The sequence below is a fragment of the Sabethes cyaneus genome, chromosome 3, assembly GCF_943734655.1.
Source record: "Sabethes cyaneus chromosome 3, idSabCyanKW18_F2, whole genome shotgun sequence".
Classification (NCBI taxonomy): Eukaryota; Metazoa; Arthropoda; class Insecta; order Diptera; family Culicidae; genus Sabethes; species Sabethes cyaneus.
The window spans coordinates 19638469-19664802 of record NC_071355.1 but is presented as its reverse complement, the minus strand read 5'-3'; the positions used below and the strand labels follow the sequence as shown (position 1 = coordinate 19664802).

The 26334-nt window shown below is 42.5% G+C and overlaps 2 protein-coding genes across 2 annotated transcripts in view; one reads left to right on the top strand and one right to left on the bottom strand.

The window, feature by feature from the left end:
• The window catches only part of LOC128743991 (uncharacterized), a 140896-nt gene that overhangs the window by 78698 nt on the left and 35864 nt on the right, over positions 1–26334 (bottom strand). The gene's annotated exons all lie outside the window — the stretch shown is intronic.
• Positions 1128–2122, top strand: LOC128739343 (seminal metalloprotease 1-like). The gene is made up of 2 exons (XM_053834823.1): positions 1128–1458; positions 1515–2122. Exons 1-2 carry the CDS (start codon positions 1128–1130, stop codon positions 2120–2122), a joined length of 939 nt encoding a protein of 312 aa, XP_053690798.1.

Here is a 26334-nt window from a genome sequence, read left to right as displayed (position 1 = left end):
AATAAGTTGTTTGAAAAGCAGATTTATAAATGACAACACGTACCGCAATAAAAAATGTTGGCCTTGGATGACACTACCTATGATCATCCAAAGAACATTTATGTTTTAATCCGACGCTGAAGCTATACCTGGCGCCGGCCGGCCTATGTCAGTTTGTCAATGAAGCAACGCAACAAGTGTCTCCTTTAATGGCAAAATAATTAAATCACACAATACCTGCCATTGAAATGTACATACATGATACCACAACAACGCTTGAATTTGTACAAATTGAACAATGAGGTCTCGCTGTCTAATCTACACAGGGTCTGACACGCTGTAAAGCCGGCTCTGATATCAGGCAATGTTTTTCACATTGTGAAAAATGTGGTTAAAAATAAGTAGTAAAATAACTCAATTTAAAGATCATATTTCTTTATTTTTTTCTAAATCTGATGAAAACCAAATCCATTCTTATTTTTTATGAATACGTCTTTACTTCCCTCGAAAAAGATACTAAAGGAGAGATATAATCGAAGACAATATTTTACCACTTTTCAGCCATCGCATTGTTTGAACTTCCACTTGTGTTGCTGGCTAAAAGAGCTAACACTCTGTACACTCTTTTTACGAGTTCTTTGGGGTGCAGAACCCACAAACAATTGATTTTACATAAAAGAAAATTTTACTCATGTTCAACCAATTTTTTGTCCACCGATTTTCAAAAATAAATTGAAATTATAATGAATTGAAAAATAGTGAATAGTGCTAAACAATTTGGTAAATTATTTCACCCCCTGGGACAATAATCAACCAGATAACCTTCGAAACAAGCGCAGCAGCGACTCGCAACGTCAAGAGCGCAGCTTAATTAGCAACTCTGGTTCTCCCCCGCCGCGCGGCGGGTGTAATCAAATTAAGGTTCGCATTCCATTGCTTTCGAGTACCCGAGTTGCGCCCTGAATTTGATGATAAGCGCCGGTTTCGAACACGCGTCTCCGGGGGGGCTGCAATCGGTCGGTCGGTCGGTCGGGAAGCACCCTTCTGTGCAACGATGACAGCCGACTACTGGCAACTCATCATAAACGGGCGAGGGTAACGAGCTTTATAAGCGAGTTCCGCACAAAACGCACCGATTATAGTGGATTATGGAATGTCGCACGATGGAAGGCTTCCTCCGGTGGATGATTGTACTAGCGGTGGCCACTAGCTGGGTGGATTGTTATGGCAGTGAACGCCATCAGCCGCCGGTTGCCAAGCATGGCAACGTTCAGCCACACGACACCCGAGAAGCGGCCCGAATTGCAGCCCGGATTGATGAGCTGGACGACGAGGATGAGGCAAATCCTTGGGAACTAAGTGGTTTATTCGAAGGAGATATACTGCTGGATCCATATCATTCTAGAAATGGATTACGGAACGAAACCATGAGATGGACGGATGGGATAGTGCCATATTATATCAAGGATGATGAATTCTGTAAGCAAAGGTATGTTTTTAATTGTGTGAAAAACTATTGAAAAATTTCATTTCAGCGGATGAGGAACAGTTGGTTATTTTAAATGCAATCAGAGAATACCACCAGAAAACCTGCATTAAATTTCGTCCGTATAACAAAAAGGATACCAATTGGGTCGTGTTTCGTTCGAACGCCAGTGGCTGTTGGTCCAGCGTGGGGATGCAGCCGGATGGACAAACTGTCAACTTACAGTCCTCGGGTTGCGTCCGGCATGGAGTAGTCGTTCATGAGGTGTTGCATGCGTTGGGATTCTTCCATCAGCAAAGTGCCTCCAATCGAGATGATTACGTGCGAATCTTATGGGACAACATCGAGCCAGGTCACGAGCATAACTTTAACAAGTACAACGAAAGTGAAGTCAGCAGCTTTGGCATTGAGTACGACTACGGTAGCGTCATGCATTACTCGGCGAAGGCTTTCTCCAGGAACAGTGAACCCACCATGGAGGCTCTGCAGCCAAACGTGACACTCGGTCAGCGCAAGGGACTCAGCGAGAAGGATATCAGCAAACTCGAACTGATGTACCAAAGTCAGTGTGAACAGCGCAAGGAATCAGAAACCGCAGAGCCACCAGGATTTATTGATCAATTCAATTCACTGCTTGGAATATTGAAAAAACCTTAAAATCCCTGCAAAATAATATTCTCGTTAAAAATTAATCCTTATTGTTTTGATCTCTGTATACTGCCGAAACGACAGAAAAATTCAATTCGCACACATTGCACCATTCCACTGGACTGCAAATGCAATACAAAATGCAATAAACGGACGAGAAGCGCGTGCCTCGCGTGGCGTGATAATGATTTTAATAATCAGAAAGTTCGCCCTTGCCACTTGCAGTCAAGTCACCTGCGCCTGCGGCCCCTTTGTCGCCCGCATACCATCATTGCCGAAAGCCCCATGGCAACCGAACGGCAGCTTCCATCTATCATCGTCATCACTTATGCATGACGTAGGCATGCATACATGGTAGGAGTCACATATCTGGCTTTGTGCACATCCTCTGGGTGGCAGCGGGTAGTGCCGAGCCTGCTCACTATTCCGGATGGATGATGGATTTTTCATATTACCATACCTGTGTAGCATCAATATTAAATGAAATTGGCACATTGATGTAATTGATGAGCTCGACTGATGAAATTCATGTGGCACTGCTTTTGTGTGGGAAAGGGCCTGCCAGTCGAAGTTATTGCCTCAAAATATGGCATAGAAGGTGGTACTTTGACACCTATTGAAACAATCTGTTTATTACAGTACCAAACCGCAGGCAGGGAGGAGGCGGCGTAGGCATTCGCAAAGCGAATGTAGGTCACCCTCGATGTCGTACAAATTGTTACAGCTTAGTTTTTAAATTCCCACTAGTGAGTGGGGCAGTTGATTCTTTTTCCATCATTATTTGTTAGCGAGACGACAAAGTTCATTAACTGTCACGCTGTTTTATCGCGCGCCCCACACTGCACTGCACTGTCGTCAACCTTTAGGTGATAATTCAACGTTTGTCGTGCGCGATTAAATTAGTTCAAAGTGGCAGGCAATTATCATCGGAGACAAAGATATATGTATTTATCACTCTCTGGAGCACCGAGTAGATGTATGTGTGGGTCGGACGACGGAAGGCGATCACGAACTCGAGCAGGCAATGATAAACTTAAGAGCTCCAGAGCAACGAAATAAAATGTGTGCAAAACGGACGACAGCGACGACCAAGGCAATGCGATTGACTTTAATTGATATCAATTACAGACGAGAGACGAGCACTAGCATGCAACAACAAGGTCTGTCTGTGTATCTGAGAAATTTCACGGGACAAACCCAGCTGGCCGCTGCTGCCTCGAAAGAATTTCATGACGTATGACGCAAAATGTTACAAAATCGAAATCACCTTTTCAAATTTGTCTGAATTTTTACAAACTTGTTCACACTCAGTATTTATTTCCGTCATCTTACTGTAACTTAAGTTTTTGTAATCTTCTGCGGACACTCCCTAATTTGCCACTGGCAAAGGCATTGGTTTAACAACAGAAAACAGCTTATCTAGGAAAAATACAGTGCAATATTGATCATTTTTAACTTACGCAAACGTATGATTTTATAGCATAAGAAAAAGATAATAGATTGTTTAAAAATATCATACATCATACAAATATGCTCGATAAAATTTAATGCGCATGTGCTGGACAACTGCGGAGACTGCTGAAAATTTATCAATTATTCTATGGGATGTTTTGTTATGGTCGCTGTAAACCAAATCGATCAGGATGATCTGACAGTAAAACTTTAACTTTTCTGGTCAGCATAATAAAACTTTACATTATTTGTTGTGATGATTGAGAAACAGCAATCCGCTATCCTATCATGGTCATGAGATTCTTGAATATCAAATTCTTATTTGACCACGTATGCCACCTAGCGCGACAGTTTTGAACCCTATCGTGCACAGCAACCTTCTATCTCCCCACAGTTTCGAGATATTTCTAGAACCATTTAATTTGTTCACCAGTTTCGCCATCTAGCGAATCAGTTCTCAACTTCGCTGACCGTTTCCGGACGCGTCTTGACAGAATAACAACTTTGCCGAAAACCAAAACTTTCTATCTCATGCCATTCCTAAAATATAATAGATATCATTCGTCCAATAATCAGTAGACGATGCAATCAATCGTGTAACTTTTTAGCGCGACTGCTCTACGGTTAAGAGCGGCTAACGACAGCGGCTGATTCGGGATGCAATAAAACTATTGCATTTGAAGTAATCAGCGAAGAAGTGATTTTTGAGAGGCCTTTTTATGAAACATCCTGTGATGTAGAAACGCCTAAAAATACGTCTACTATGTCTTTGGCAAAGTTGCTTATATAATCTTTAGCTACAACTTTGTAGAAGGAATTATCCTTCTATCTCTTTCTTATAAAAAGTTATGTGTTATGTGTTTACAAGCCAAACTGGAACTTAGTCGTTGATTTCGCATTAATTGTCCTTTAGAGTTGTACAACTTTGCTGAACATTGTGGGGAGCTATTTTGAACCACAAAAAACTTTCCACTTAATTTTCGCTGCTGGACCGCTGTGCAGTGGTTTGAATGCTCGGAATTGTGAACTTTTTAGTACCTAACTCTTTTTCAATATGGCGTCTTCGGAACAATTTTTGTATATCAATAGATGCAACGACGGGTGATTAGTATTAGTGCAGAACTCAAACACAGGTGGCGTTGCAAAATCAAACTTTCTAATTTGATGATATAGAGATATAGGTGCTTATTACCGATCTCACTTCACGGTGAAATCAACGTGAAGTGAATTCGGCCCTATTCCGAAAGTCACGCAAGTGAGATGAAAAGTGATAAGACACACCTCCCGTGAAATCAGGGTTATTCCCAATGTCATGCGACCTGCGTGGAATCGAAAAAAATGACATTTCGCGTGAAAACATTCCACTTGGTTTGTAGATGGTGAAATGATTCCACGAAAAGAGGTAAGTTTTGTTTATCAATTTTTTTATCGATTTATTAGTCAGCGGAGGGCTGGTTTTAGTATTTATAATATGGCAAAAGCTAATTGCAACTAATATTCTATTGCAGGACCGTTATGGACTAATGAACTATGATCAAAACAGTCAATACGACGGGACGTTTTCAGTCAGCGAAAAATCTGAGCCGATCGCTGCCAGGTGTCCAGTACAGAATCGTCACGGTCCGGGTAATTTTAGTGCAAATTAATTCCAACTAGCAGCACCAATCCGTTCAGAGTGATAGGTATGTTAAACGACACGACATGCCAGCAGCGGTATAGCGGCAAGGAAGTTTACACCACGTTGTTCAGCATATCAGGTTTACGTGTCGCTTGTCGAAAATGGACCGGAACTATACACCGTGCAACTCAAGCAGCAGAAGAATCTCTCAATGAGATAATCCATGCATTAGTGCGAATTTCGCAGAAACATTTTCCCCCCAAACCAACTTTGGAAACAGCTTACGCCGCCTGTTTTCAGAAGGCCAAACCTCCCTCTAATCCGTCGTTCTTTTGCCAGCTACAGGACACACTGGACTTTAGCACTCATTTCACCGGCAATGGTGCTGTCAGTAACGACAGTGACGAGGACGATCAATTCCTGGACAGCAACGGTGACATCAGTGAAGTAGGAACTGTAAGATCACGATCTACATCGAGGCAGAATAACCATGACGTCGACGTCGATATTCAATTCCTGCCTATGTTGTGCGTGCCGATGGCTGAGAGCAACGATTGTTAGGAAGGACTACCGCAACGAATATGAAAAGAAAGATGCTCATAGTGATCGTCCAAATGCAAGTGACTGTCATTTGTCAGCTGGAAGTTTCTCAAATCAGTTTTCAGAGTTTTTCTGGAAAAGTAAAGAGCCGGCCACCTAACTGAGGCGAAAGAATCACGCTGCTGTTTGGGATAGAACTCAAACAGAGCTTAATAGTTTGTATTACTTTCCGTAGACGAACAACTATGACTGTCTTTGGAAAGCCTTACTGGAGTAGCAAGCTAAGGTATTCTAAGGTAGCTAAGGTATGGGACGATTCAATAATGACGTCCACCAAATTTCTGCTTTTTTAGACCCACCCTCTGTCCGATTGTGTCACAAAACTCAACCTCCCCCCCCCTTTGGACGTCACACAAACCCAAAATAAATAAGAAAAGCGTGTTGAAAACAAAAACCGGTTTATAAAAATAGCTTAACCTTTTAAGAGTTAGACTATGATTAAAAAAACATCTATTTATATAAAAGGCTTATGTCTGTCGCCAAAACGAGGGGCGCGATATGTATTTTCGTGGTAATAATCGCCCACATTAAGCAAAGACTCAAACCAATCATACCAAATTACATTCAAGACTACCATACCAATTACATTACCAATTACATACCAGACTGGTCGATTAGACTACTCGATTTGATTGCTCGACTGGACTGCTCAACTGAACTACTCGACTGAACTGTTCGATTCGACTTCTCGACTCAACTGCTTGATTGGACATATCGACTTGACTGAACAGCTCGATTTAACTACTCGAGTGGACTACTGCTCGATTCAACTGCTTGATTCCACTGCTCGACTGGACTACTCGACTCAACTGCTCGAATGAACTGCCTGACGCAACTTCTCGATTGGACTATTCGAATAAGCTGCTCGACTCAACTGCTCAACCTGATTGCTAGATTCAACTGCTCGACTAGACTACTCGATTTGATTGCTCGACTCAACTGACAGCTTGATTCTATAGCTAGACTGCTCGACTTAGCCACTCAACTCGACTGCTTGACTCAACTGCTTGACTTAACTGTTTGATTCGACAGCTCGACTTGACTGCTCGATTCAACTGCTTGACTGGAATACTCAACTGAACTGCTCGACTTAACTGCTCGACTAGACTACTCGATTCAACTGCTCGACGAGACTACTCGATTCAACTGATCGACGGGACTACTCGACTTAACTGCTCGATTAAACTACTTGACTGGACTGCTCGATTAAACTGCTCGGGTAAACTGGCCATCTCGATTGCTCGACTCAACTGCTCGGCTGAACTGCGTGACTGAACAGCTTGATTTGACTGCTCGACTCAACTGCTTGACTTCTGTTTGATTCGACAGCTCGTCTTAACTGCTCGATTCAACTGCTCGATTCAAATGTTCGATACTACTGCTCGACTGGTCTACTCAACTCAACTGCTCGCCTGGACTACTCGACTCAACTGCTCGACTGGACTACTCGACTCGACTGCTCGACTAGACTACTAGACTCGACTGCTCGAATGAACTATTCGACTCGACTGCTCGATTCGACTGCTCGAATGAACTGCTCGGCTCGACTACTCGAATGAACTACTCGACTCAACTGCTCGAAAAACTGCTCGACTCAACTGTTAGACTTAACCGCTTTATATTTATATTTTCCGGATCGTAAGATTCGGGCTCAACTAGTAGAAAATAACAGTCGAGTATTTTCTCGAAAAACATAAATTTAAATTTCGAGATTTTTCCGGATAAACTGATCTTAGAGTTATCTTTTTAACGAAATTATAAAAAGATTCCACGTTTTTTTGTTAACTTTCTTTACCCGGCGAGTAGACTTTTGCTGCTGTTTTACAGATTTTTTTTATCGAATTGCTGACTTGCTTGTATGTAATTTTGTAATTGTGCCTGACTGTCAAGCGCCGTCAGTTGGAACAATTACTAGTTTCAATAGAAAGATTCTGTTCAACCAATCAAACAAGTCGCTTCTTGAGTGAAGCAAAGGTAGGAGAGAATCAGTTTCATTTATTTGTTTCGATGATGTCTGAAGATAATGAGTAATAAATGACCGAGAAACAAATTTTTGCAACCTTTTGATGAAAATAAAATTTTCTTCGGCGGATGTCACATTTGCCTAGACCCCCTCCCCCCCTTTGTCACAACCTGTCACAAAATTGCCACCCCCCTCCCCCCATAAGCAATGGACGTCATTATTGAATGGTCCCAAATAGGTACGTTGTTACATAACCGATTTTGCACACTACACACGAAATTGGTGATCAATGAACAATGAATTCAGATCGAACTTGACGCTGGAATATGAAAGGCAGAAACACGATTGAAGTTGTAAACAACTATTGAAAAATGTGATCTACTAATAGAATAAATTTCAAATTATGTTATATTTCTTATTGTATTTGGAGTGTGTGTGCGTGCGTGCGTGTGTGTGTGTGTGTGTGTGTGTGTGTGTGTGTGTGTGTGTGTGTGTGTGTGTGTGTGTGTGTATGTGTGTGTGTTGTTTTTTTTATTTAGCGAGTAGGGAAATCTGCTATCAGACACCTGAGAAGACAACTCAGGGAGTGGGGTTTGGTATCCCGACCCCCCTACTGGGACGTGAGGATCCAGACCCACTAAAACCCTACTCGAGTCTCCAGCCTCAATCCCCTCTGGCACCAACTTATCGGTATTACTTCAGGGAGGGGCTATTGTGGTTAGGTTGTTTATTCGCCGTTGATCGGCTTTCCAGCGGTTTCGTAGCTCAAGTACGATCTGGGTAGCAGCCGCATTGACCGCTCCCCAGACGTCCGAGCTAGAACACATCTTTTGGACTAAGTTATCCGGAGTAGTGTCCTGTCCGCTCACTGCCATCATGTTGCTTCTCACGCCCGCGAAACGAGGGCATATGAAGAAAGCATGTTCTGCGGTTTCCACAACGTCCACGCATTCGGGACACGCGGGGGACTCCGCCTGCCCAAACTTGTGCAGATACTGTCTAAAACAACCATGCCCTGACAGAATTTGTGTCAGGTGAAAGTTGACTTCGCCGTGGCGCCTGTTGACCCACCCGGATAGTTCCGGGATAAGTCGATGTGTCCACCGGCCTTTTGTGGAATTAGACCATGCCCGCTGCCATGTTATCATCGAGGCCGATCTTGTGGTACTCCGTATGCATCTAGTTCCACGTTGGTTGAAGTACTCTACTTTCTCGTTGATAATGATGCCAATAGGCATCATACCCGCTAAGACGCAGATTGCGTCATGTGAAACTATGCGATACGCACTCGCCACTCTTAAGCACATGAGACGATAGGTGCTGTCCAGCTTGGCTAGATAGCTTTTGGTACCTAACACCGATGACCACACCGGCCCGCCATACCTGAGTATGAACTGGACCACGTTGGCTCATAGCCTTCGCTTGCTGCCGTATACCGCAGAGCTATTAGACATCATACGAGACAATGCCGAAATAGCTGTGGAAGCCTTCTTGCAGGCATAGTCGACGTGGCTCCCGAACTTGAGCTTGTCGTCGACCATTACTCCAAGGAGTTTTAAGGACCGCGTTGACGAAAGAGTGCAGTCCCCGACGCTGATATTTGCTTGCTGCACCAACTTGCGGTTGTTTACTACGATAACCTCCGTTTTATGATGCGCTAGGTCCAGTTTCCTGGATCGCATCCAATCTTCAACAATGCTTATAGAGTGGGCAGCCGTCAACTCAACCTCTCTGATAGATTCACCGTAGACTTCCAAGGTGATATCGTCCGCAAAGCCGACAATCACCACCCCTACCGGGAACTTTAGCTTCAACACCTCGTCATACATGACGTTCCACAACACCGGGCCCAGTATGGAACCTTGCGGAACCCCTGCGGTGATTGGAACGCATTTCTGACCCTCCTCCGTGTTGTAGCATAGCACACGATTCTGGAAATAATTTTCCAGGATCCTGTATAGCGACACCGGCACCTAGACGTTCCGAAGCGAGTTGGCTATGGAGTCCCAGCTAGCGCTATTAAACGCATTTCTCACGTCGAGCGTAACAACTGCGCAATAACGAATACCTGTCCTCTTGGGCTGGATTGCCACCTCGGCTGTCTTAGTGACAGACAAGATGGCATCCACCGTAGATATGCCTTTTCGGAAGCCGAATTGGTTCCTTGACAGACCGTTTGTACCCTCCGTGTACTGTACGAGTCTGTTAAGGATAACCCTCTCCAGTACCTTGCCGGCAGTATCGAGCAGACAGATCGGCCTATATGACGAGGGGACACCCGGAGGTTTTCCCGGCTTCGGCAATAGGACCAGGTTCTGTCGCTTCCATCTGTCCGGGAAGTGGCCATCTTCCAGGCATCTACTCATTACTGCCCCGAATAATTCGGGAGCCTCTAAAATAGCCGCTTGAAAGGCCATATTCGGGATACTGTCTGGCCCCGGTACCTTGCTCACCTTTAGGGATTTGGCGATCTCGATGAGCTCCTCGTTCGTAACCGTCACTTCCTCCCCGACCTCCAAACCGCCGTCGCCGATGTTACTTTGGATGTTCGGCTGGGAGGCCGACCATCCTACGCTATGGTCTGAGATACTGGAACGTCGGCCGTGGGACGATTCAGCGGCCTGGGGCCAGGGCCTTGGCTCGTGGCGCGGAAAGAGGCCCTCGATGATCCGCTCCAGCATCTCTGGCGATTGCTCTGTGGGCGCCATCACGCCCTTGGTCTTTGCCATTACGACCTTGTAGGCATCACCCCACGGATTCACATTGGCACTAGCACATAACCTTTCAAAGCAGGCTCGTTTACTAGCTTTTATCCCACTCTTAAGCGCTGCGCGTGCAGCAACAAGTGCTACTCGACATTCAACCCTGCCTTCGCCCGAACGAGCTCTTTGCATAATTCTCCTCGCACGAAAGCACGCTCCGCGGAGTTCCGCAATTTCAACTGTCCACCAGTAAGTCGGTGACCAGCCATACCTAGGTCGATCTTTCCTAGACATGGTAACATCACGCGATCGCGACAGTACCTCAACCAAATGATCAGCATTCGGATCGGGCATACCGCGATCACCGCACTCTCTTCGGATCGCTTCCACAAATACTTCGGGATCGAAGTATGATGTCTTCCATCCACGGGTGGTTGGAGTGTTGGCTCTACTCGCCACCTACCGCCTCGTTATCTGACCGACACTATAGCGGACCGCCTGATGGTCACTGTGAGTGTAGCCATTGTCTACCCGCCAGTCTCCTATCAGACCAGGACTGCCGAATGTCATGTCGATGATAGACTCCGCACCGTTCCTACTGAAGGTACTTGTGGTGCCGACGTTGACCAAATCTACGTTGAGCTTTGCCAGAGCCTCAAGCAGAATCCGACCCCTATGGTTCGTGCGACGACTTCCCCACTCTACCGCCCAAGCGTTAAAATCTCCCGCCACAACCACCGGAAACTGCTTGGTGTAACAGCTGCTGAGCCGTGCTGCAGTGGTTCAGGTTGAGTTGTGTCACTTGCACTATGATTGTGGCTTGGTCGCCGGCACACCAGCCGGGCACCTTGGACCCCCCGTTACGTGCTTTGCGTCCCTTTTACCGGTACAGATCAAGCACTGGGGAGGCTCCGCGCAGTCCCTTGCTTTATGGCCAGCACTGCCACATCTCCTGCACGATTGGCTCCTATCTGGCCCTTTGCAGTTCCAGGCCTTATGCCCGTCCTCGAAGCATCGGAAGTAAGCCTCCGATTGCTTCAGCACGCTTAGTGAGCATACCGACCACCCCACTTTCAGCCTAGCAGCTTTCAGGGCTTCGTTTCCGCCCGCCAGCGGAAGTCGTAAGGTGGCTACCTGGGTTCCGACAGGACCCTTACGCAGGCGAACCGCCTCGGTTGCCACCACCACTCCACTTTGCTCTTTGAGGGCCTGTACGACCTCACACACATCGGTGTTCTCATCCAGGTTTTTATCCCTCCCCGAACACTCCTTCCGCTATCGACTTGTATGCGGAACTCTTCTTGGAGGCGTCCTTCTTCAACTCAAGGATCATTTCGCCCGTGCGTGAGCGGCGGATGCTCCGCATGTCCGCGCCCAGGTCCTTGAGTAGGGCATCTCCTCTCATGGCCTTCAGAACCTCCAAGTATTTCGACCCGTCGGTTTTCAGGATAAGAGCGTCGCCCTTGCTCGCTCGCTTTCCTGTCGGTTTAGGTGAAGCTTTCTTGTTGGTGGAGCTTCCTCTTGGCCGTGACCTCGATCCACGGGCCACCCGTCTTGGTGTTTCCCACTGCTTGGTCGGTTGGCTCCACCAACTCGCTAACCTGAGGGCTTTTACCGATCAGGCGTTTTTTTTTGGTCCACCAGGGGTGCTATCCCCCGGGGACTGTCTCAGATGCTTGGCTGATGCCTTACCGCTGTTGGTAGCGCTCTCCGTGGCTTCCAGGGCCACGTTGCGACACGCCGTCAACGAGCAGGCATCCGTTTTTACTGACTAGAACGTAACTAGACGCTAGACTAGACGTAATGGGTAGAACGAAACAAACCCATTGATGTGCCACGGCACCATGAACAGAGGGACCCAACATACAAGATGGCTCGACCATGTCGAAAGCGACTTGCGACTTCTAGGACACCGGAGAAAACGGCGACGAATGACCCAAAATCGACTTGAATGGAAACGACTGCTTGATTAGCTACCGTGGTTCTCTGATGCTGATGACGACGATAGCAGGACATATTAAATGGATTGTTTGCTAAATTTGATCAGTAGTATATAATAAATTTATTTAAAGACAGTTTAATACAAAATTACATAAATTTTTCAGTTGAATGAACTTACTTCAACAATAATTCGTATACCTATAGAGAATTTTTTGAATAGTTCCTATAACTCACAGTAGCATTTCAATATTCAACTGACACGATAAAGAAATTAATCAATGCGGGACCATTTTTTGGGACACATGGTAATCCGGAACAAACCTTCCAAATCCGGTACAGTCCCGCAAAATCCATCACGTCTGGTCAGTATGATTTCAAGTCCAATTTAATGTCTCCGCGTCTCAAGTCCCAGCTGGCCAGGCTAAAATTTAAATACACACCTCTATTCTACATGCCGACAGGAGTCGGATCCGATCAGAAATTGCGCTTCGATCGGAATACATCCTATGCTATAAAACACGTCGATCGGGACGTTTCTGATCGGCACGAGCCCGATCGGAATGCAGAATCAAGGATGATGCAGAATCAGATGGAAATATGGCACATGTGCACTACTGTACTAGCACTACCCTTTGAGCACAGGCCGTCCGTCCGGCAAGGGAAATAAGAAGGGCATCCCTTCTATTCCACGGACCATTGATAAGGGACCGTAGATTTTATTGCACAAGTTCACATGAGTAGGCAAATGAAACAATCCGACGCTATTCCGTCAATCTTGTCAATGGGGTTATTATGCAACTCACTTCACTGCCAATCTCACTTCACGAATGAAATTTTTTTCACTTCACTCTACGTGGAATCGGGAATAGGTCAAAAAAAGTGACGTGAGTTTGGAAGTGAAATTTATTTCACCGTGAAGTGAGATTGGTAATAAGCACCATAGTATGTTCAAGAAAGTTGTAGGTAATCTTATTAAGAAGCTTTTTGCTGAGAACATTAGTCCTCTAAGTACCACAGTTTTTGAGATATTAAGCATCTTTCATGACGGACCCCCAAAAACGAATAACTTAACATGTTTTAAAATCAGTTTTGAATGTACTATTACTTTAATTATATTTCGGTTGCCAGTTTTTGTAACTTTTCAATCTATAGCAGAACGAAATATGGCTAATTCTAACCTAAATCGTTCATTAACTCGCTCTGTGTAGAAGATACATGTTTAGTGTCTTCTGCAAAAGTGTGTGCTTTTAAGAGATGCAAATGTTTGCAGGACATTATTTTTCCCTAAATCACATAGTTTTGAAGCTAAAGTAAAAAAACCGATTTTTGGGGGTACGTCATGAAAGTTGCTTAATATCTCAAAAACTGTGAAATTTAGAGGAATAATGTTTTATACAAAAAGCTTCGTAATAAGATTATCTACAACTTTCTCGAACATACTATAGCTCTATATCATCAGATTAGAAAGTTAAATTTTGCAGCGCCACATATGTTTGAGTTCCGAACTAATACTAACCACCAGTCGTTCCGTCTATTGATATAAGAAATTCTTCGGAAGACGCCGTATTGAGAAAAAACACAATGAAAAGAGTTATTAAAAAAGTTCACGATTCCGAGCATTCAAACCACTGTGGCGATGGAAGCATTATCAGCGAGGCAGGCGAATAGTGTATGTTCTTGAGGGATGTTCATCGATTCAAATGGTCATTTTTTCGCGAAATCTCCACCCACTGCAGCTACATCACGACACGCGGTAGCGTGGCCCCAGGAAGGTTGTGGCAACTGGATACGAAAAACCAAATTCCCTGATTTTTCCAGGTTTTTCCCGGTGTTTAATAAAATTCTAGGTTTCATATTGCGATATAATTTTAACTGAAAATGTGTTTCGATCATTGATATTTGAATTGTTTATCAATCTATGAGGTATTAAGAAAAAATTCCCCACCTACTCTATTTCCCTAGGCGAATTCTTCAATCACTTTCTCTTATTCTGCCGACCAGCAAATTATGCTCCTCCCGTGAGTTCCTCATTTGTTCTTTTTCCCGCGCAAGTTTATTCGCAAACTCAGGTGCAAGCGGAGTTTTAGTGCCCATTGCGGCTAGTTCTCGAACCCGCCGTGGTGCTTTTCCTGCCAGCCAAGCGGAAATGTTCGTATGTTTAATGTTCGTTCTTCGAGCTATAAGCCATGCAAAAAAGCAGTTTAATTGGGCTAATTTTTAGTTTCACTTTACCACTGGTGGCTGTTCTACTTTCTAGAATAAGGCCCTTTGCAAAACACTGAGCTAATTATCGATAACTTGAGCTATCGCTTGTGTGCCGTACTTCTTTATCTATTTCTAAGTGTTCTTGATTACTCAATGAATCGACCATTGGGGTTGTTTGAAAAATTCCCTGATTTTGTTAAAAATTCCCTGATTATTCCAGGTTTTACAGGTGATTTCAAATTTTCTGACAATTCCAGGTTTTCCAGGTTTTTCCAAGTAGTTGCCACCCTGGGTAACCTACCTACCTAAACCTTTCTACTACGAACAATCAATACAATACAACTCGGAACATTCGGCATGGACAAAAGCGCCGAAATGAGGAAATGGACTGGATGCTAGATAGCTGGAACACTACAGATCGTTGAATTTCGTGGGTGGCCACCGGGTGGCCACTTCTGCAAAAGCTAGATCCCCAAAAGTTCGCCATCGTGGCTCTGCAGAAGATCTATGATAACGCCCAATTCTACAATTTAGAGCGGTGGTGTGACCAACGAGCTGGGATCGAACTTTGTAGTGATTGACAAGATACAGGATTCGGCTTCCTCCGCAAGACGCTGCGATCAAGGAACATACGCCGCCGCACAACGCTGACGATGTACAAAACGCTAATCAGACCAGTTGTCCTCTACGGACTTGAGACTGTAACTTTGTTTATGGAAGACATACGTGCACTTGCCATATTTGAACGAAAGGCGCTATGGAGTACAAACAGGTAGGTAGATAAATTGTTTGGTTGTCTACAACACTGTGTTTGATTCCAACGGGATACTATTTATAGCTTTTCCCATGTCAACAATTCGCTTTTTACGGCGGATGTGGATGTGCCCAGAAACGGATAATTCCAGATGGAAGATCGGGCTCTCAGTTATACAACTGCAGGATAGGTTATTCTAGACCGTGCAATAGTAGTATATCACCAAAAGGCTAGTTGAGGTTTTACCAAACAGTGAGCTGCATGCCCAGATAGCCGAAGTTGCTTGTTCCAGCAGTTCTAGGTGGGCAGCTCAGTTCGGTTTTTTATCGAGAATTATTCCGAGGCGTTTGACTTCATTACTGAAGCCCAGTCTGACACCATTCATTATATAGGGGGAGTAATGGTACGTTTCCATCGCCTAGTGAATGGTATAACGACTGTTTTGGTAGGGCTTACATTAAGTTCCTCTTGTAAGCACCATAACATGCTGGTGTTTAGAACTCCTTGCAAGCGACTTGATAATACTGCGTCAAACTTACCTCTGACGATAAATACAACGTCGTCGGCGTAAGCAATGGTCTCAAAACCAAACTGTGATAGCTTGTGAAGGAGTGCGTCGGCCACCAGTGACCAGGGCAGAGGGTAGAGAACTCCTCTCCTCTCTGTGGACATCTTTTGATCACCGAAATCGTGACCGACGTATCTCCCAATAATGCTGTAATTTCTCTGCTCGAGAGCATTGCTTGAATCCAGCTCATTGTAGTGTGGTCGATTCACTTTTGACAGAGAGCCGTATTAATTGATGCGAAGCACGTGTTATCGAAAGCGCCTTCCATATCAAGTAAAGCACAAAGTGCTGTCTCTTGATATTTGAGCGATTTCTCAATCAACTTTACTGAGCAGTGCAGTGCGGTTTCCGTAGATTTACCGTGTTGGTATGCATGTTGATTTACATGTAACGGAGAGTTTTTTTAAAACTCATTGCGGATATAGTTATCTGTGATTTTCCCCATCAGCTTAAGAAGCGTTGAAGTCACATTTATCGATCTGAAAGCCTTAGGCATGGTTTGGTCTTTTTTGCCAGCCTTAGTTATGAACACCACCCTGACTTTCCGCCAATTCTCCGGGATATATCCCAAAATGAAACAGACTCGAAAGAGGTTGATGAGCTCGGACATTATAACACCGTCCGTTTTTTGTAAGAAAATGGGTAGAATACCATCCAGACCTGGAGATTTCATTGGTCCAAAAGAGCTAAGTGCCCAATTGGTCGAAGCTTCCGTAAACAATCGGCTCGCAAGTAGAACCGAGTTATTTGGCACATTGTGTAATGACCCATTCCGCTGCTGCCCGCCTATGTTTTGTCCAGTGGTCACTGTCGAGCCAGGGAAGTGCGTGTCCATTAGAACTTCCAGAGTTTCCCTGGTGGTAACAGTGAGACTCCCATCCTCTTTTTTTTATTGCCCTATAGACCATTGCTGTGGTCCTTGGACATCGCTTTCTGCAGTTGTGACAGGAATTACGTGAGGCAATCAGAGTCCCATGATACACCTTGCGAAAGATTGGAGACTACGGTGGGCTGGTCACATCGCAAAGATGCCTGACGACTGTGCACTGTGCAGTGCAATCGATTCTCTTCAAGAACACTATCGGCACCAGGAATAGACGGGCCCAACGTGCTAGATGGCCCGATCAATAGGGCAAAAGTCACTCTAGCTCTATGTTGCTGAAATACGAACAATTATGCTCATCTAACTTCAAATTTGCAGCTAACAGTAAACGCAAATTAAAGTTTGAGCATCAAAACTTCATGCCTATCATAAAATCATGAGTTTTCGTGTCCTTTAGAACACGTGTTTTAGAAGGGATGTGTTCCGCACTTTCTGTTTCCTTTCTGGATTTCTATACAAAAGAAAATTTCTAGAACATTGACATCTCAAATTTAAAATACTTTTTATTTGCATTAATAAAGCATTCAGTCCGGCCGTACAGTTATATCTGATTAGACGAATGTCACGCCAACTCGACCAGAGATTGGCATGACCCTTTCAGAATTCAATGAAACTCTGTGTGTGTAAAGAGTTCATGTAAATAAACATCTTTGCATACTTAGTTTTTCGAAAATGGGTCTAACTTTTGGAAAGGGCTTGATTTGTTTTTGTCTTTTTTATTATAAAAAATATAACTCGAAAACTATAAGACCTACAAAAAAATGATCATTTCCACAATGAGGAAAAAGCATTTTAAAAACTAAAAATCGATTTTCCAAAAAAGGCCTTCTCAGAAATTGATGAAATTTTTTCTGAAGATAGATAATTATATGGCCTACAATCCTTTCATACATCGCAAAATGGGCATATTTAAGGGAAAAAAGTTTTGACGTAGGACTACGTCTTTGTTTACTATGCTGGGACTGGGTAGCAATTTGTGAAAACGAAAATAGAAGTGTAACGTTTGAATGAAAGATTTCAAATTCTAATAACTACTAAACTACTGAACGAAACTGAACAATTTATATGTCGTTGGATAGATAAAATGACCAACAATTTTTTGGGTAATAAGAAAGCAATTTTAAAGGGGTGCAAGAGGGGGGGCTCCTATACAAATGAAGCACAAACTTCCTCAAAACTCGAGAACTAATCAAGCAAATGGAACCAAATTTGGAATATAGGGGTTTCAGAAGGCAAGAATTTTTTCTATGGTGTACTAAGACCCCTCCCCCTTTTAGGAGGGGGGGGCATACAAATAATATTCATATTTCCTCATAACTCGAAAACTATTCGAGCAAAAGGAACCAAAATTGGCTTGTGGGGCTTTTTGGAGGTAAGATGTTTTTTATGGTGTACTGAGACCCCTTCTTCTTCTAAAAAGGGGGGCTCCCATACAAATGAAATACAAATTTCTTCATAACTCGAGAACTAATCAAGCAAATGGCACCAAATTTTGCGTGTGGGGTTTTTTGGAGGCAGGAATTTATTTTGAATTTATTTATTTTATGATGCTTTGAGACTCCTCACCCCTGTGGAAGAAAGATAATTTCAACCCTTATGATGCACACAAGTGATTTTTAAAAGAAATTTCTATTTCTCAAAGGTTGCAGGCATTGTACTTATGAACCCCCGTCCACGTATTTTGAAAGCCACCATTGCATTAAATGAAGAATTGAATCTGAATATTTCGCTCTTCTCTTTTAAACATTCACTTAAACGATGACACTCACGGATTCTTATAAACATCCATATGCCACATTAGCCTTTGATCTGATAATCTGATATAGACCTACGTCACCCTTTCGTACAACCCTTAGGGCTGTATACCTTGTAGGTTTTTCTAACAAAAACAAAAACAAAGTCCTTTCCGGAAAAAGGTATTTTAGCATTTTCGAAAATTATAGCACCCACAAAAAAATTATGTGGAGGTGACTTTTACAAAATTTGCTGAATTTTCATAAAAAAAATACTGAAAGAAATAAAAATCATTTCTATTACTGAAAAAAAAAGCATTTTAAAAACTAAAATTAGATTTTCTTAAAAAGCATATCTCGGAAATCGATGAAATCTGTTTTGAAGGTAGATATTTATAAGGGCTACAAGGGTATGAAATGGGGAATGCAAATGAGGAGCGTCCAATATAGCTCTAGCCATCCCAAGTCCCTACCTAGCGCCACCACGAGGCCATACCTGGTAATGCTCTATTGAGTAACCAAGCTAGAAGGTGCGATGCTGGGTGGTTCCCGGCTGCCTGATCTCAAAACCGCGGTTTTGGGCGGACGGCGGAGCCACACGGCCTAGCTAATAGGTAAGCCTAATAAGTTATTTTAATTATTTTTTTCGTTTTAGCTTATGAAGCATCTCCTGCTATATAGTAAAAACTTTGGCGAAAACGAGTTTTAATACTGCACATGGATACCAGAATGCAAAATTAAATTAACTATTAGAAGCACATATGGAACCTCAAAGGGCGCTATTCCATACGAAGGACTGCTGGTGAGATTGTTCTAATTTTTCCCATATATGTCACATTTCATCTTAATACACTCAAGTCTTTTTTTACACGGCTTATTCTTACGATTTTTGAATTCACGCGGTTTTTTTATGGAAATCACTGAGATATTAGCGCTCCGAACAACCTAAAAACTTTTCGTGATGCACGCATTGTTAGATTTTTTTTAAATGACTACCTACCTACCTACCTCATATAAGACCCGGCAAAGGCTCCTCTCCACTTTATCTACTTTGTTATCTTTGGCAAACTTCTGCAATTTTTTCTTGTTTATATTACCAACTAACGACCAACTTAAAAATTTCGATATAATGCAAATCGCCATTGTATTAAAATATTTAGATTATTGTAATGTTTAAATCAATAATTTAAATTTATATCTTCTTATACGGGTTTGGTTTGAAATAACTCAACTCACAAGCAGAGTTATATGATTCAGTATCTTACTATCGCTAGTGACAACCACCTCTTTTCCTACTCGAGCTATGTTAACACACTACTACACGTTGTAATTAACGCTTAAGCGTCGGTTGAAGTCGTTCCGCTGACTCCGCTGAAAACCGGTTGATGATCGCAGTCCCGCTTTGAGTGGGATGTGGTTTATGTCTCGATCAGCATCGTAAGGTATGGCAGACAGAGCAGGGTTCGGGCTCAATGACTCAAACTACTAGCGAGTTAAGCCGTTAGTTAGCAAGAGACGTATGTATATTTTGACAATGACGTAAACAAAAAGCTTCGTATGTTTTGATTCCAACTCAAAAACAAAAAACAAGTTGGACCTGAATCTGTCGCTACGGGGAACCACCACGAGCAGATGTCATCTGCTGTATAATCAGTATTCGAAGTAAACATACACGTAATTATCGACATTCTTGTTGAAGCGTACGGAGAAGAAAATGAATATTGAATCAGATCATGGAAGTAAACAGAATCAAGTTTCATATGGAGTCAGAGCTAATAGAGACTGCTGTTTAACCCATCGAGCACCAACATCTGGCGCATGCTTTAGTGTCAAATGATGTTGTGAGATATGTGCCATCCTTCATCAGCTCATGCATACTGTCTTTTGCTGACCAGCCACATGCTTGATGACACTTTTATAATAGAATAGAAAAACCACGCTAACAAACTCGATAGATGGGTAAATCACTTCGAGTTCCGTGCTGGCCGGTATGGCAAAAAAAGCTGATGTCTATTCATATCATCTACACGAGCCCTTATCTGTCGGTTTACATTTTTTGCAAGGTCCAAACTCGGCAGCCCATCAATCATTCGTTTTCAGTCTTGGATAAAAGAAACTACGAACGGGTGACGTACGGTTGTTGCAGCTTTCTAAGCGCACCATCAACGGCACTCGACAGAAACGTCGCCAAAACCGCCAAACCTAGGTCCAGGTCCGTGTGCATACAATTGTACAAACCAGCATTAACGATCATCCCACATAAATCGAATAACACCAGCACTCAGCGTACGGCGGGAGTACTGAACAAACAATCATAAAAGGAGAAAAGGCCACAGCAGCTCGGTAAAAGCTGGGAACTGGCGGTAGTCTGTGTAAATCTTTCCCCAGTGCTGCCCGCCCATAGAGCAAACAGTGTTCCACCGTTCGTAGCTGATGTATTAATTCGGCACGCGATTCAGGAACAGAGGGCGCGACCACCAGCAGCTGTGTGGTGTGGCCAAATCGCAACCAAGAATCTGTTGAACCGGTGCTCGGCCAGGTAACGGGAATGCTGGTTTTACTTACAGATCCGTGCTAGCTAATTACATTAGTATAAGTACACGCCGGTGTTCCAGGGTGGTACCATTGAAAACTTACTTTTCTGATCGAAATCGTTTGGAAAGGCTGTCAAATTTTTGTTTGGGAGTTTTGGTTGGTCAGACAATTTTACCTTTTTCGCCAAAAAACAAAACACTCAAAAACTGTGCTACATTCAGATTGATGCTTACAGTGGTTCTCAGCGACGACTGAATCGATTTCAACACTCTTAATGGTTTAGTTCTAAAACTCAAAGTCTAATCGGTCACTGTTGAATATATTGACTCTATTCCCAAAGCAATACTTCCAACACACGCTAACTACATCACCAGTAAATATCTCTCCTAGCTTCGCTGCTTTTCATGAGTGATTTTCAAGAAACAAAAAAAAGGTTTCCCATCATTCACCAAACTTCGTACGAAGCAAAGTGGAAAACTTTTAATCTCGTCCCAATCCGGCCTGGCTTTCTTCTTTTGACTTTACTTCTTCGGTACGGAACATTTCAATTCCGTTCCGTTTCCTTTCATCGCACAACAGCGTTTCGCTTCGAGATTAATCAAATCGGACTGGCATTAGTATTCATCACTCAATGTGCGGCGCGGCGATAGAGTCCTACGCTACGTACGTGTGATGACGAGTGACGGTGCGAGCAGTTGATAGTTCGAGGGCGAAAAAGAAGTTTTGTCAGTTCGGTTCTCATTCCCACTAGCCCAGCACATGGCCCTTCACATTCCGCTCCGCTGACGACGACGACTGTTTGCTTGCTTGTCCTCTGCTGGCTCTCTCTCTGTGCGATATCTGCTATTTGTCAAAGCCGAACAGATAACTGGCCTGGTTCAATAATTCGTAAATGTCAACATGAGACGAAACTCGACAACCTTTCTATGACCTCCGGCGGGTATCACTCGCTATCAGCTAGTCAGCATAAAGAGCAATACTGTACTGTGTAACGAGATTGCCGTTGAAAGATTTAGGTTTGTGACACATACTTTGTTTACTTTCACACACTGTCTTCGACAGCGCATAGCGCTGCTTTGTCTGTGGAAAACGGCGATGCAGTCGAATCAGTCTGCTTTCTTCCTTTGCTAGGTTGATGAAAAATTCAGAGAAAAAACCAGAAGAGTGCATTCGCTTGCAAACTTGAGCCGCGTAGGTACCTACCTAAATTCCGAGTAAAATCGCATCTCGCTGCACTCGTATGATGCTGTACATACCGACATGTAGGTAGGTATGCAACATCCGCGCACTGCATGTGCTAAGTTATGTGTAAACTAGTACCACACCTTCCGAAAAGGGCACATGTTTATTGACTCCTTTTGGAGAATGCCCTCCGTAGGCAGCAGCGAGCAGACCAACGACGAGAGGCAGGCATGCAGTGTATGCTCCTACTTTATTTGTTTTTGGGTCTGTTCCCACAAATAACAGCAGCAGCAGTTACCGGGTATGCGGTACTGACAGTAAGTGATGAATTTATGCAGTGGCATTCGAGGACGGAAATTTGCTAGGGTGGTGCGATGTTCTATGAAGACATTCTACTTTATGTTCAGTTGCAACGTCAAGGTGTCAGCTTTCAGAACTAATATCCCTAATTAACCATAAGCTTTCATTCAAATCATCTAATTAGCATTTAATTTCTTTTGTAAGATCCTGGAAAACCGGTGTGCCTTTCTACGATCCTTCCTATTTGAACACCCTGATACCCTTATTTCACCAATATGCTGAATGTGATTTACTTCTTCTTCGCTCCAAATTGTTTGGCATGGTTGCCAACTCATCTGCGTTCGGATCCGAACTAGGATCATTGCCAAATCGGATTCAAAGCAGATTCTGTATACTAATGCTGTTTCCGTTACGAAAGGTATAATCTAAACCTTTCGTTCTAAAACGGCAAGTGCACGTATGTATTCTGTACTCAAAGTTATAGTCCCAAGTCCGCAGATGACTAGGGTATTGTCGTTATCGTCAGGCCACTGTTACGGTCGGGCCATCACGATTTTACAGTTTTAGTAACTCATGATATCTATGATATAACCATTGTAAAACTTCTTACTGTGATAGCTAACTTTTCACAATATTGTGAGTTTCAATCGTTTATTCAAAACACCCGTAGGGTAACAAGGGATAAGAAGGCCCGGCGGGGTAAGAGGGACCACATCGATTTCGCCAAGAACCCTTAAATTTTCTACAAATGCCCCAGTATATTTTGTTTATTAGACTATCTAAACACTTTCGAAGCAACCTGTGGCACTCGGCCGTATCCAACGTCAAAACTAGAATCAAAACAAACTTTTTGTTCGCAGTGTCTTCATGCGATATAATTATAGCAGCAACAAATTTAAGGTTATTCAGCAAAAAAAAGCAATGTATTTTGTCGTTTCTCTTACCACTGACTTTAATTGGGCAATTCTTGTTCTGTGTGTGGCGGAAAATGTATATAAAATAGCATGGTTGGAGAGATAAAAGCAAAATAATGTAAATTGTTAACTAGGGCTAAGACGGGCCATTTTTCACGGGGTAAAAGGGCCATAGGGGAAGGGCGGTAAAGACGGACACTGCGGGAAAGACGGACACTTGTCATATTTCATAAACAATAATTTTTTTAAGCAAATCAATGATGGGAAATGTTTCTATAGATTGAATTAACACTTTTGAACTAAACTGCCGATTTTTAGCAGCGTAGCTGACAAATTTATAAGCAAAACAAAGAAAAAATGCGTATATACGCTAACCGATGTAATTTTGTGCGTGAAGAAAATAGCTGGTAAATCGTTAAAAAACAACATATTCATGCTAAACCGACAACATTGCGTTAGTTTGATCTTTTACTGAATATCCATTGGAAACCTAGTGAATTTTTGAATATTCAGTAAAAAGTTATTGAAGTTTGAAAAACTGGTATCCAAGTCGGGAAAGACGGACACCCAACGGTAGGGAAAGACGGACACACAGATTTTGAACAAAATGGGTTCACAACAACGCCCAACAACGATTTAACATTGCAAATACTTCCATATTATATATGTAAAAGTAACCAGAAGTCATATAACAGTTGGAATGAGCCAACTTTTAGAAACGATTAATTCGTCACCAATTAAAATATTGAAGGGAACCATTCTATTTTCTCGCTCAAAGGGGGGATCGGGAAGGGGGTTTCCCAAACCAATTCTTTCCTAAATACATTATGAAATATGTTAATTTTCATTTTCATCATTTTCATACTGATAATTCAACGACGCGTGACACCTTTTTGCGAGTGTCCGTCTTTCCCATATCAAGTGTCCGTCTTTCCCGCCCATGCTCAGAAACTCTGATTTATACATGATGTTTATAATATTAAAAAACGCATAAATTTTGGAAAAAATTTTCCAGCACACGTTATAACTTTATTAGACAGAGACTTAAAGGTTCAGTTTATACGAAAATTGGGATCAATACAGTTATATTTGAGTAGATATTGAGTCTTTACCTTAAGGTGTCCGTCTTTACCGCCCTTCCCCTACGTCATAGTGCTCATAATTTCCTAAAGTTCTTCTGTTTAGTGTCTTAATAGATTATAAAAAAATTGAATGAAAACACCAACTTTTTTCCTGTTGAATTTGACTAACTTTTTTATTATTCTGACAGATACGCATTTCGTTTACGACTTGCAGGCTTCATCAGTGTCTTTTTCGAAATAGAGTACACCTGTAATAAAAATTATTCCTGAATCTGAGATCATCCTGTCTAACACAGAGCCTCCCACGTCAAAAGAAGCCAACAAGTGCCATTTGAATAACAAAATCAATGTAAATTTGGATCTTACGGAATCAAAATTCGATGATCCCAAGTCACTTAACGGCTCATTTAATGTGTTGCCTTCTTTGCCTTCACCTAAAGTGAAGCGTATTCAAATAGTAAAAGTCCTGCTGACAAATCAACAAAATAACGCGAAGAAAAGAGTAAATAAAAACCAGTGGAGTAAAATAACGTCTACTCTTATTTTCAAAATGGAACTAGTAGTAAAATTCCTTCTTTTAGCAGGTCTCTAAATTAAATTATACATTCTTTTAGCATGTACCTAAATCCCCTTAAGAACTTGTTCTTACTTAGTTAATAATATTGAAATTGTGTTTACAACTCAAAGAAACCTTCAAATCTGCCACACTCCGCCTTACTCCGCCATGGTCCGTCTTACCCCTTTGGTGGTCCTTCTTACCCCGCCTGGTTGTGAACGAGTAATTTTTAGACGTTTCGAAAATTGATAAAAAATCACGGAAAAATAGATTTATTAATTCTTAACATAATTTTTAATGGTAGGTAAATGAATGCCTTTCCATGTGTGGAACAAGAAAAGGTGAATTTTCGTACACATTTTATGCTAGCAATTTATTCGCTTAGGGGGGCCGTCTAACCCCGTCTGCCCCTACTGAATTCAGTGACTAAATTTTACAAAAAAAGTTTTCCAGGCGCAATGAACTTTTCTTCAAGAAATTATTCATGAAATGCAATTATCGAGATAAATTTTGAAAAAGTATGAAGTGTGTTGTGCTGCACACGAAGACTATAGAAACATCCCCTCCAGTAAGGTGTTTGGGAAGACTAAGGTGAAATACTAGAAAAGCGCTATTTGTGAAGGTCGGGCCACTGGTGTAGTCACGGTTGGGCCACCATAATTTTAAGCGCAGAAGCCCAATAACCGCTAGAGAATATCTGTCACCTAAAATGTGATGAAATAAAGCAAAATTAATACGATAAAAACCTAGATTTTTGTTTTTTTTTTATTCATTGTAGTTGTACACTTCGGAAAAGGCGATTGTAGCAAGATTGATTTTACTCGCCAAAATTTCGCAAAAATGCAATTCAAAATAGGGTATTTGTACCTATATGAGCCGTTGTTCAAAGAATTCATTCTTTTCATGTCTCTATATGGAATTTCAATACGTGGCCCAACATGTACAACATGGCCCGACTATGATAACATTTTTTGTCTTCACGTAAATGCCTAAAACTTTTTTATTTTTCAAGCAATGAGTTAAAAACTTTCCGGAAATATACCTTATTCTTAGACCTTTGCAACGATGTATTAGATTTCCAAAATTCCTTTTGAAACGAAAATTATGGGCGAATTCTAAAACGTGGCCCAACCACGACGACACTCCCCTATTGTTTTCTATCGCGTTTTGTTCCGTTTTTTTCATTACTCTTGATGGCGTCTTTTCGTTGTCATTGGTAGTCTTTTTAGGTAT

Bases quoted from the DNA above. Each gene is read 5' to 3' on its own strand.
- LOC128739343 (XM_053834823.1), top strand. From the start codon at position 1,128: ATGGAATGTCGCACGATGGAAGGCTTCCTCCGGTGGATGATTGTACTA. The intron at 1,459-1,514 runs GTAAGCAAAGGT...ATTTCATTTCAG, and splicing joins TATCAAGGATGATGAATTCT to CGGATGAGGAACAGTTGGTT.